The sequence below is a fragment of the Agelaius tricolor genome, unplaced genomic scaffold, assembly GCF_023055355.1.
Source record: "Agelaius tricolor isolate 1412-34295 unplaced genomic scaffold, bAgeTri1.0.p SCAF_3, whole genome shotgun sequence".
Lineage (NCBI taxonomy): Eukaryota > Metazoa > Chordata > Aves > Passeriformes > Icteridae > Agelaius > Agelaius tricolor.
The window spans coordinates 14,854,353-14,867,498 of NW_027269263.1; the positions used below are offsets into that span (position 1 = coordinate 14,854,353).

General features: G+C 38.4%; 1 protein-coding gene across 5 annotated transcripts in view; it reads right to left on the minus strand.

Annotated features, from left to right (window-relative positions):
- Nucleotides 1-388: 388 nt before the first annotated feature.
- Nucleotides 389-13,146, minus strand: part of PACSIN2 (protein kinase C and casein kinase substrate in neurons 2) — a 55,882-nt gene continuing 43,124 nt past the window's right edge. For 4 of the 5 annotated variants that reach the window (XM_071422611.1, XM_071422612.1, XM_071422615.1 and 1 more), the window contains exons 7-11: nucleotides 11,620-11,740; nucleotides 9,433-9,557; nucleotides 8,643-8,759; nucleotides 7,498-7,694; nucleotides 389-2,547 (exon numbers count right to left, since the gene is read on the minus strand). In XM_071422611.1, the coding sequence (XP_071278712.1) occupies nucleotides 2,435-2,547; nucleotides 7,498-7,694; nucleotides 8,643-8,759; nucleotides 9,433-9,557; nucleotides 11,620-11,740 (673 nt within the window). In that variant the 3' untranslated portion in view covers nucleotides 389-2,434. The remainder of the gene's footprint in view (nucleotides 2,548-7,497; nucleotides 7,695-8,642; nucleotides 8,760-9,432; nucleotides 9,558-11,619; nucleotides 11,741-13,146) is intronic. The other variant, XM_071422616.1, reaches the window with a different exon arrangement.

Sequence of the window (13,146 nt, forward strand, 5' to 3'; positions counted from 1 at the left end):
CTGCTCTCCAGCAGGTGACCCCCAGCCTGTCCTGGTGCCCGGGTTTATTCTTCCCCAGGTGCAGGACCCTGCATTTCCTTTTCTGGATTTCACACAGCTCCTCTGCCCATCTCTCCACCCTGCTGAGGTCCTTGGGAAGGGCTGTGCAGCCCCAGGGGGACTGGCTGCTCCTCCCAGCTCTGTGCCACCCCAAGGCACTGATGAATATATTAAACAGTTAATCCTGGGGGACACCACTGGTGACAGGCCTCCAAACAGACCCTGTGCCAGTGTTTATGAACCCCTGAGATCTGCTGTTCAGCAGGTGTTGATGGGGGAGATGACAGAAAACCTTCAGCCAGCTGTCACAAACAGCATTACATTAATCACTGCCAGTCAACAAGAAAACTCAAAGGCAGAAAATATTCAGATACTTTATTTAAGAAGAAATAAAAAGCTTAGCTGCTCACCCATGCTATCTGAGGCTTGACAACACCACAGAAAGCAGCATCACAGTGGACTCTGTAACCCATAAAAGACAGTTTCCTCTTCTTCCATGAAGATTTTGCTGGAATGTTTTGCCAAGAATTCCTCCCTTTTTTGTAAACGGCACAATGTCACCCACGTCACACTCCTGCTTGTGGCTCTTTTACACAATGCAGGTTTTGTCACTATGAATTGCAATGAAATGCAGAGATTATTTGTGCTTTGACACACACTGAAATAGTAAAAGGTGCATTCTGTGTATTTAAGAGATTAACAGACTTTATTGTTTTCTAAAATATTTTACAACACAGAGACCCAAACCAGTAATTCCTGACAATTTTAGCAACTGTCCTGTGGATGAACAAATATGTTGGTAAGTTTTTGTTGACAGACATATACATACATCCACTTTCTAAGCTTGCACATTTGGATTCACTGAAAATGATGACTAAATATATCTATAAGCTCAAAAATGATAGGGTCCAAGATTACCAACAGTGTTTTATAGTTACCTCAAAAAAGATTTGTTAACTTCATTACAGTGTAGCTTCCTAACATGGCATTATCTACTTACCTGATACTTAGTTTTAACACAGATCTGCTGTAGTTTTACAACCCAGTTTTCAATGTCACAAGTGCATATTTGACACGACTACAGCTGGCCAAGTTGCAACTGCAAACAAATGTAGATTTTACAGTGTTCTGCTACAATAATCCATGTTTGGACTAAAGCTAGTTTATACTTTGACTCATTAATTTATCCACAAATACTGATTTTGAGTATATTAGTGTATTTACTGTACTTCTGAAAAATCTTATCACAGAATACTTTGTCTATGGTACAGTAATGAATATGGCAGGAAAGCAGATTTAAATATACCGATAATTTAAACTCTTAAAATAGTCTAAATCTTATTGACACCAAAAGGCTTGATAACTAATAGCCATGCTCTTCATATTTTGGAATATCAAATTATATGTACATATACACAACATAGATAGGCTATTAATAAAAGCATTTAGTCTATTTTACAGTCTTCTCTGTTCAGGATAATCAGCTTTCAAAGACTGAACATTTCAAATCACCCAAAAATCATTAGCAGTTAAAAGGAGATTTTTTTTTCCCTGCAAACATGTGCTGGAAATAGCCACTCTTCTGGGGCTTATGCATAATTCATATTTCTCTCGAATGCCACTTAAGATCTAGATGAAAAACTCTTAGTTCAAGTGTCAACCCACATAAAGAACATTTGTAATAGAATCCCAACCCATGACACCTGCAGATATCTCTGCTACAAATAACCTTCTGTAACAGATATTTATTAAATACAGTATTTTGTTTTACAACTCCATTTACAACTTCAAGCCATGCTGACAACACAGAAAGATTACTACAACATGGAAAAAGCTTTCATTCAGTCAAGTGGTAACTAAATCTATGTCATAATTTAAGTATTAATTGATAAAGCATAAAAAAAGGTGCTTAACTACATAGCATTTAAATAAAAAAATACTGCATCTTTCAGACATTATTATAGTTAATTCTTTATTTGTTCTTATCAATCTTTAAAATTCAAGTTGCAAGTTACTGAAAGGTCACTTAAAATAACTGATTAAACAAAAGTGAGCGTAAGCCGCATACCTGGGGTAGGATGAGGCATAAGCATAGAAAATGCAAAAATGTTTAGGATCCACAATAACAGACCATGTGGGAAGAAAAAGTTTAAAAAGTATTTTTCCTATCATACTATTTTTTCAGCCTTACTCCTTTCCTTTGCATTGGGTACAAGTTGTGAGAACAATGTCAAGCTTTTGTCTTTCATTCAGCCTTATTTGGGTATCAAGCTCTCACCTTATCATTAAAATATATACACTCTATACATCCATTCAGTTTCCTCTCACTTCACCTAAATACACTGTACAGGCCTACAGAGCTCTTGTGACACTTTTGTGTTTATTTTGTCCTTTGTCACTGGATTGGTTCCACATAGTTTGCTGGGTATAAACCAACTTGTCCATTGTCCAGGCGTCCTTTGCACCAGCCCTGCTCATCCTCATTCTCTATTTTGGTTAACTCATCCCCTGAAGAAAAGAAGGAACATTTGCCCCAACTCAGTGAAAGTCAAATAGATGTTTCATTAGGCTTATTGTATTAAGGTTTTAAGGGAATCATGGAAGAAAATGCTACAAAGATTAAATAGCTCAGAATTTGCTTGCTAACTTCCAGATTATGCATTCATGAATGTCTGAACTATAAGTTAACTTCATTTTGACTGCAACGCACATCTGATATTCCACATCCTCAGGGAATACTTTGACTTTTGAGACAAAAGTCTCAAAAGTCTTGGAGTCTGCAGACTCCAAGATGCTCCATAGGAGCAAAGGAAGTTCCACCTCAGCCAGGCAAAAAAGGCCACATTGAGTAACAATTATTTCCTCCTGTGCAACTAATTTGTGTCAAATGTTTTCCCTAGATAAAACTGATGTGTGTTTTATCTTAGCAATAGGAACTAGGTGATGAAGATATTAATCACTTATTACAGTCTAAAATAGTAGAGAGTCTTGGTGTCATTCAGGAGAATATAAACTAGCTAAGGAATGTAATTTTTTTGGTAGAAATAGACAAGCTTCATATTAAATCTTCTCAAGATACTTATCTTTATAGCTTTTCTCTTCCATAAAAAAGTTAAAGTTTCATCTCTTCTAGTTTTTATCAGAAAACTAATAAATACCCATTGTGAACAAATGTTTGGCACTTCAGAATCTATTTGGTTTATGGAAATATGTTACAACTTTTCCACTTTTTCTAGTGCTGCAGAATGGAAGTGAACAATTTCAAACCTTCCATGAAGTCTGTGTTAATAAAGAGTAGAAACAAAGAGTATTCAAATTTCACATTTCAATGACAGTATGCCCTAACAAATGCATTTGTATCAAAGCTTGGGCTTGGAAACTTGGTGATCCTGGAGGTCTAAGAAAATATTAACACTTTTAAGTGTCATCTGCACAGCAGTTACAATGAAACCACTGTGATGATAAAACAAGAACACACAATAACATACTCTGACAACATTGCAGGGACAACCTTTACTATGACTATTCTCAGGCACTGAAGGCTACAGGAGGGCGAGACAGACATATTGTTAATAATTATGTCCCATCCTCCTACGTGCTTATAAAACCTCTCATAGGATATGAATAAAGTTATCCTTGCTCCTTGGAAGCCTCCAAGGAGTTTGCCAAGAGAAAAAACAAAACAAAAAGCAACAGATGTAAAGGTACTCTACTAAAAAAACGAGTTTTGTGTATTAAAGTACATTTAATGGACACAGTGCAAAGCATATGTCCTGGTTTGAAAAGGAAGTGAGTTTTTTGGGATGCTGTGGTCAAACCAATAGGTGCTCAGATTTGAATATTGGCACCTGGTGTGGCCACTGAGGACATGGATACGCCTCTGAGAACACAGGGAGTTAAAAGCAGAGAACTCCCGGGGGAAGCTCTCTTGGGTTCTCTTGGTGAAAGAGGTCAGAGCTCCCCTGCCCGGCTGCGGGCTGGGCGGGGGAGAGGAGGCCATGCGGCCGGGTGAGGTAGGCCGGGCTTTGGGCAGAGAGGGGAGGTGAAGGCCCCCCGCAGGATGGAAGGGTAGAGGAACATTGGAGAGGCATCAGGCAGCCACCCCCCCCCTCCCCCGCAGGGTGGGGGAGAGAGAGAGAGAGAGACAGAGAGAGAGAGAGAGACACAGAGAGAGAGAGACAGAGAGAGAGATATGGTGCTTGTGCCACCTTGAAATTTGATAGCACAGCCGGCCAAGGAGGAGAAGGGGGGGGGGGGGTGCGGCAAGAAGGTGCCCCGCAGGGCAGCGTGGGAGTTCTGGACAGGCAGAGCCTGAGATTTTTAACCCTTTTCTTGAATGATGGAAACCTTACAAATGAGGATCCTCCTGGAGTTGAATGAGAAGAGAGACAGAGATAAGAGGAAATGGGCCACAAGAGAAGTTGAGAAGAATCTTAGGTGGGAGGGATGATGGAATGGCCTTTGGCTGGACTTTTCTTGTATAGCCAAGGACAGAACCATTTTTCCTGTGACACAGAGACTGGATTTAGGGGGAGGCAATGGCTTGGAGCCAAGAGAGTGCAGTGATGTTATGTGAAGGAGTGCGTGAACAGAGACAACGGGTGAGGAGGGCGGTGGTGCCCTCCATCTTCAGGGAAGAAGAAGATCTCTGTTCTTGAGACCCCTTGGCCCCAGGGGGTGAATTTGGGGGGGGGGACTGGTGTCCCAAAAGTGAGAGACTGTGCTTTTTTTGGAACTGGGCAAAGCATCCTTAAAAGGGGAACCCTAGAAGCAGCTCTGGTCCATGTGCAGTGGTGAGAGCACTGGGCATGGAAGGAAGATGTCACCGTGGCAAATGATCTCTGGGCAGTGCCATGTGTGACATGGAAACACAAGAGGTTTCAACTGTGTTTCCAGGGGAAGCCTATGGCACAAGAGGGACTCCTCTCTCCTTGATGAACTGAGGATTATCTAAGGGGTGGTGATGGACTGAGAGTTGATCTGAGGGGTATTGGAAATTTGGTGGGGGGAGGAGGAATGTTTTTGGAAGATTTTCATTCTGAGTTCTGTGTGTGTTTCTTTTTATATATAGTTGTAGGTTAATAAAGTTTTTCTTCTTTATTTCTAAGTTGGAGCCTGCTTTGCTCTATTCCTGGTCACATCTCACAGCAGACACCAGGGAGCATGTATTTTCATGGGGGCACTGGCATTGCGCCAGAGTCAAACCGTGACAGCATATATTCTGTAAGATGTATTTAGAAGCATTTTGTAGGTAAATTCTTTAAATACCCAAGGAAATCCTATCTGAGAATATCCATGTACATTTGAACAAATCCTTAAAATGTATTAATCCTCTGTTGACAGCTGCTTAGGAGCCTAGGGATATCTACAGAGGAACATAGGATTGAGTACATTTTAAATAGGCTCCCACCTGACCTAGTAAGTTCTTTTCCTTAGTTTTTTTGTATGTTCAATGTAAAGCTAGTCACACTAACACTTCTGCCTAATAACTAAGTAGCCATCCTATTAATTCAGCATCTCTAAGAGAATTCATAGTCTAGCACATCATCCCTTTCCTACAATTGTATCAATGACATAATTTGGTGTTGTAATATTCTTTAATGCTCTTCCTTCAAAGTACTGAACTCTTTTTAAGTGAAGTCTGCATATATCTCACAGTTCATACCTCCTCTGCTTTATTTCTACAGACCTCACACAGTGAGAGCCACTTGGTTCAATGGTTCAATGCAAGTGACACAGCTGATACTCCAGCACACACCACCTAACTTTGTATTTAACCGTTACATCTGTGTATATAAACCATTATATCTGTGTATATAAACACTGCATGGTTTTGCCAAGGAAAGACTCATTACTGTAAACCCTTGCTGCTTTCACAGGTACCAGAGATATATTTCAAGAGGATTAGCATGCTTCCATCCCCTGCTGAAAAAAACAGAGCAGGTGAAGTCTATAGAATGAAAAGTAACTTTTGGCTTGTGTGCATTCCACAGAAGTACCAGATGTTTTGTTACTACTGAACTTCTGTCAAGGCACAATTTAGCAAAGTTCATGGACAAGTAACCCATTCTTCCACTCTGGAAGCCTACAATACTTGTCTACAAAGAAGAAAAGTCAGATGTTCAATGGTTTCACTAACAAAAAAGGAAGGTGGTGAGTTAATGGCACAGTACCACCACCTGAGCTGGGGGGTGTTTTGGTTCAGAAAGCACAAACTGCATTTAGAATATGACACACTATTCTGAGCAGCCCCTTCATTAGCAGAACAGACATCCTGCAGTTCCCTGATTAGCTACAACATGGTCTGGTTTCCTAACTTTAAGCCCTAACATCCACCTAGAACCACAGCAGGTGGTATAGAAGTAGCACTAACTTTAAGTAACCCTAGTTGAAAGGGAGGCAGACAAAAGCTTTCTGGAGTTTCTTTTCAACACTTGAATCCTGTTTTTCTATTACAGGAGATGGGAATAAATGACAAGCAAATAGGAAAAGAGACAAACTCAAAGAGTGTCTATCTCTCTCATTTGCACAAAGTGAAGTTCTGCTTGCTTTTGCTAAACTACTCCTGCAATCTTGTTCTTGAATTGGAAAAATTGGTTGGAAAATGTCTCCTGCAATTCTGGGCAAGACAGCTGAACAATTGACTTGAAAGTCATGAACAGGGGGTAGATTTCAGCTGGAGGCAGCAGCACCTGTGGTGTGCAGCCATCACACCCTGATGTCACTTTCCTGTGTGTGGAAACTGTGTGTGATGGGTCTCCCCCATCAGCTGCATCCATTCTGTTCTCTCAACTCCTGTAACAGTGAGGGGAAAAAAGGGTTTAGGGCTCAAGGGAGATACAACACCTTAAGAAGGAAGAGGTGTACTAAGTGTACCCTAATACAACACAAGACTGAAAAAACTCAGGTAAAGATAATACCTGTGCTTAACATACAATGAAGAGGGGTGAACAGAGACAGTTTAAAAGGTATCTGTCCATGGCTGAATTTTCAATCCTAAAAAGTTAGCAGGGCAGAAAGTTGGATGCCAAAAATTGGATGCTTTCTATTTAAACAGAGAAGGTATCAGTTGATTTAATACAAGAATAGCTGCTGCGGTATTTTCCTTTAAAAAACAACTCTGTAGGGTTGGCATTTCCAGACAGCTAAAAGCAGCAGCTGTTACTGTCATCAAGGAAGAAAAGGGAGAGAGAGGATTTTCAGTTCTGCAGATAGATTTGTTTCACTTAAGATAGGAAGAAAGGAGCATCTCAGAGGCAACCCAACACATTTCAAAGAGTTTAGGAGTCAGTGTTGCCAAACAGGGGAGACCAAAAAGGATTGTTAGGAGGGATGATGGTTAGATAGGATCCTGCATGTGGAATTGTACATCCAGAGAAAATAAAAGGTGAAGAGAGAAAAAATCGCCCGCCTTTCTCCTTTTTGATAAATATTTTAAAGTGAACATTGCAAACTTACCAGCCTTAAAGCTGAGCTCGTCTTGCTCCTGGCCCTCATAGTCATAGAGTGCACGTACTCTCACCTCCATGGCAGGAGGGGTGTCTTCATCAAAGGGATTGGTGTCTCCATTTGCATCAGTGGAGGAGAAGGGGTTGTTGGACTCTTCATCAGACCAATCTGTAGGGTAGCTTTGGTTTTTCTCATAGCTGCTAACACTGAAAATCAAATTTGAAATTATTATTTTTCACTTTTAAAATAGGAATCTAGAAATACCATTAAGACAACCCTGAATATGATTAAACTCCACTCTAAAGCCCAGCTTTCAAACTTTCCTTCTGGTATCTTCTCATCTATCTTTAACTGACAATGCCCCATTAAAAAATAAAAACATTCTTGCAAAGCATTTAAAAAGTTACAAAAAGGAAAAACTAATACACATGTCAATCTCCCCACAAACTCAAAGGACTTCTCTCTCAAAAAAATCCACATAATCCATGGGATTATTTACTCTGGAAAGGTAAAAGGGATGCCACAGTCAATGAGAGGGATTACCTGGTTTAGGAAAGACATTTAAATTGCTTTGCAGAACCTTCCTCCCAAACCACTGTGCACCTCTACAATAGCTTCCAACACTTTTTCTATATTGTAATCCACCAATAAAAAACTTCATTATACTGCAACAACTTAATCATTTAAAGGGAAGTTCACTGTTCAGCATGCACATGCCAGTTAATAGAGTGGAATATCCCTAGAGTGTACACTGAAGCAACAGGCAGCTGCTCGAGAAGGTCCTAAACAAAAAAAGAAAGCATCTTAAAAGCAGATTTATTCAGTGAGAAGACACAGAGCAGTAAAGCTCCAGAAGCAGTTTTACTAGAAAAACACATCAGTTTTAACATTTTATAGGACTGGGAAAGGAAGGAAAAAAAAGCAACAGCAGTTCTGTTAGCAACTGCCAATAACCACAGTGGTTTGAAACCAAAGATCAAGCAACAGATATGGCATCTGTTAGGAAAGACAAGTTAGGTTACAGTGTTGCTTACACAACTGCTTAAAAACTCATCATGCACTGACCAGCGTAGTGTTATAGAAACCGAAAATAGAAAACCCTGGATAGAGACAGTGCAAATGTGAAAACAATTAAAAAACAACATTTCACCAACTTTTTGATCTTATTGTCCTCCTTTTCACTGACAGTACTCCCAGTATCTTCTTCATCTTCAAAGGGATTGTAACTTGATTGTACTGACTGCACTGTGTTACTCTGGACACTAAGACTGCTAATTTGGAAAAGAAAAAGCATTATGGTGACCCTATCTGTATAAGAGAACACTGTCACTGGTGTCCCACTAAGCAGTTTCTTAGCAGACCCCTCCTTCAGTCAAAAAAAATTTAAATAAACAACTAAACAAAACCAAAACATCTATCAAATACAGCAAAAGACTCAAGAAAGCTTGGAAAGTCTCACATATGGAACATTCCTCCACAATTAGAATATCTTTTGTGGACCACAATTTCTTTTTTCCTACTGACTGCAATAAAAGGCAATGCAATTTTTCTGGCCAGCTTCATTCCTTTTTAAAGCAGTTGATGTTAACAGTTTTGTATTAATCACATCCAGAATTCTGATGTGACTAAATGTTTTGCAAACTAAGACCTCAAAGTATTATTGTCATTTCTAGAGATGGGAAGGTAGGAAGAGACCACCATATCAAGTACAGAAAGTTCAGTTTCTCATGAAGCTTGGTTTCTTTCAGCTCCCAATGGAAAGAGAACTATATATGAAGAATAATTTCCAAATTAATTTGTGAAATGCAGTGACATCACTAAAAATGCTCGCAGATAATTATCATTTATCATTTGATTGGACAGTGACTTTTTGATCCTGTAGAGCTTAGTGCATTTGAAGGCAACAATCTTCCAATTAGTGTTTTTAGGCATAAAAAAAGCTACCTGCTATGTTTGTTAGGCTGTGAAACTTGGTCTCCTGTCTGATTGATGCCAGTCAGAGTCACTCCATCAGAAGCCTTCTTCTTTTCTCTTCTACTGAGAGTGCGATTCAGGTCTGCAGACCACTCCTACCAACGAATGCAAAACGTGATTGAGAAATTAAATTGAACAAGTAATTATCGCATTTCATTTCCAGACTGACTTATGGAACATATACATCTATATATACAACACTATCAATAATTATTAACGACAAGTCACTCCAAACATTTCATGTACAATTCTCATCTAGTTCCTACTCCAGTAACGCAAACAGGTGTCTGTGCTACTCACAAAATCCCAGTTACCTGCACTTCCCTGTTTAGTATTCTGAACCCATTGAAAAGACTTAAAATACCAGACGTGTAGCACACAACTGGAGCAATCAAAAGAGCTGGCCAGTAAAGATATTTAAAAGATGTGCTGTGAGGGCTCACAGTTTCACATAATGCCAAGACATCTGGCCTTAAAAGATAACTCTAACATTCAATTAAAAAAGGCACTGTAAGACAGGGCTTACTTCTCAAGAACTCTCAGATGACTTACAAAGAAGAAGCTAATTTAAATCTGTTCCTAAGATTTAAGCCCTAAAAGTACTTCATTCTGGATTTAGTGAAATTCATTGTCCTAAAAAGCCATATATAGGAGTTAAGGCTCAAATCAACACAAGTATTGACTAGACTAATGATGCCCCTTGCAGACCCTTCCTGATGTTTTGAACCATTCAGAGGCAGATGGGACAGGCATGGTGAGACCTAAACACAGCTCCTGCATCAAGTCAAAGTTAAGCTTTGATATCCTGTTATACTATATATGCTATACTGATACAAAGCGGGAACCAACAGAAAACAAACTGGATGCAAGTAAACATCCTATGCTGAGACATGTTTCCTCAGAAGTCTAAAAGAAGTCAGGAGAGAGTTTGCTATACAAAAGATGACATTTGAGATACATATTTTTATCAGGAAATGGAAGTTTTCAGAGTTGCTATTACTCCCATGTAGCAGAGTCAGTCCAGTGCATTCTGCACAGTTCTTCAAATACCTCATTATTTTAACTTTGTAAAATACATATTGGATTTCTGAGTTACCACAGTTAAAAGACCACTGACCTATGCATATTTGCAGTTTACAATGCAATTTCAGAGTCATTTGATCATGACTTTTTTACTTACGTCATCCTTGTAGCATGTAAACAAGAAAAAACTTGATTAGGAAAACAGAAACAGGAGCATTTAATTTGTTAATTATAATGTTTAAGAAAAAGGATAGTAATTTCCCCACACAGAAGTAACTGCACTTCAGTGTTTCAGGCAAAGAAATTCTACAGGACTGTTATGAATTTTCTTCCTCAAACCTCCAATCTAAAGTTACTCAGTATTTTCAAAACAAGTGCTATTTTCCTTTATGGTTAATAAGAGAACAGTGAAACACTCCAGAGTTTATACTTCCACTCCATTAATTTAATCTCTAGAACTTATTTTAACTAAACCCATGATTCTGGTCCAACTCATTCCACTTCTAGCTATCATACATGAGTAGTATGATCTGCACTGACACATTTTTGTACGTATTTCTTGTAGGCTATGGTAACAGACCACCACTTAGAAAAACTTCTTTCTTTCAAAAATGGCATCCAGCAATAAAATGACTAACTGGGTAAAAGTGGAACTTTTTTTTTTAATAGAGCAGTATTGAATTTTAAGTATCAAATTTCAAATTTTGAACTGTTTAGTTCAGACTTTTCAGAGTCTTTGCAGCAGACGCTACAATTACCTGCTAACAGTAAGGAAATTCAAACTGAAGTCTTCTACCAAAGAGGAAAAGTAAAAGATAAAGGATAACATATGCAGGTGTCAGAGAGGTATCAACTGAACAATGGCTAAGAACTTCAGTAATCACTTAAGCTTAGAAAAAGGCACTGTAGTTTTCTGGTTTAGCCATTTTCTCTTTAAATAGCGCTCAATATAATCACCCCCAAAAGTTGTGGCCCAGTGGAAACGGAGATAAGAAAACACTATGACTTGCAAAACAAAAAGACTCAGTGTTGGAAGCTTGAAGTTAAGAATTACACCAGAATGATATATTACAAAAAGCAAAGAGGAAAAAAACTAGACAACACAATTCAGTGGTTTAAGTACTGTGACCTTACCTCAAACTGAGGCCAATTCATTGACATCCCTGGACCTTGATTAGCTCTGAACCACCGCAAGTCTTCAACAGCATCTGCTGTTTTGATATTCTGTTCCAGCTCACGGTAGATATTTTTGTAACTGAAAAAAAACAAATTTGTCTTCTAATTTAGTATCACATTTAGAATCATGGCAAATCCCTAAGCAGTTTTTAAAAAAATCTATCTTAAAGTTCACAATAGTATTGAAGAAACTTATAGCAAGATAGACTTTTAAAAACTCACAGACCTGTTAACTGCCTGTAAAAAGGGAAGAGTAGTCCAACAAGTAAACTTGCTCAAAGTTCATGACACCATAAAATCCTTGTTTACCAGATTTTAAAACTATGACTCTTGTGTAATTTAATTGGCTGTCATTAAAATATATATATACATAGGACTATATTTAAACAACTGAAATGCAGTCTTGGAAGTTTCTTGAATTTCAAAGCTTATCTACAAGACAGTAGAAACTGGTTTAGTGCTAAGTCCACAAACTTCTGTTTTAATCCAGTCAGGATTGTAAGCAATTATAAAAATAAAGCCCCCAAACCTGCAGCAGAGGTAAATGGGTTAAACATTTTCCTATGCAGGTATAATATCTGAAAGCTGCTTTTACTGGTTTGGGTACTGTCTGATTTTACTAACTGTACTATTTGAATCAAACACTGTGAAAAAGAACCTTACTACTTTTTCTTATCTCTCACCCTGGCTGTTTTTCATTAACAGAACAGAAGTCATGTTGCAGATACAGCTCTGATCCTAGACCATGCACATGCTAATGTGCATGACAATACATTTATATCAAAGCCACCAATATGGTGCAGTATGGAACTCAGAGTTTAAAAAAAATCTCAACACAACAGTCACAAGGCTTAAAATAAGAGACACAGAACTGCTATTATATGATTTTATATATAGTTAAGATGCTATTATACTCAATATAGAGTACTTGTGAAAATCCTTCCAGACCAGATCACACAAAATTTAGAATTAGAATTCATTAGTGCTACATTGTCAAGGAGTCAAACTTTCTCAAAATACACTTCCACATTTCTCAATTTCTATACAATACTTGACTGCTTTAACATATACACAGTATGGGTTTTTTCCTACATCAGCAGTCATTTCAATGTATTTAAGCAATAGAGAGGCATGTATTTTGAGAAAGGGAATACATCATTACCAGCCATCAGTTAAATCAACAACAAACTTTAGGTCTCCATCTCTGAAAAGCATGGCAGGATATCTTCTGGACTGTGCTCTTTAGCATCATTACAGTTAAAAATCAAACTTTCTTTTCATGACTAATTCTACATCTTTTTTCTCTGTACTAAAGAGGCAAAGATAAGGAAACAGATCAACAGTTACAGCTGCTTTTTCCCCGGTTTCACCCTAATAGTTCTGTTCTTTCTTTGATGTTTATTATGACCACTCCTGGAATTCTAAGGATCTTAAAAGGAAATCATTGCCTCTCCACTTGGTCATTTTCTGTGGTCTTCCCCCAAC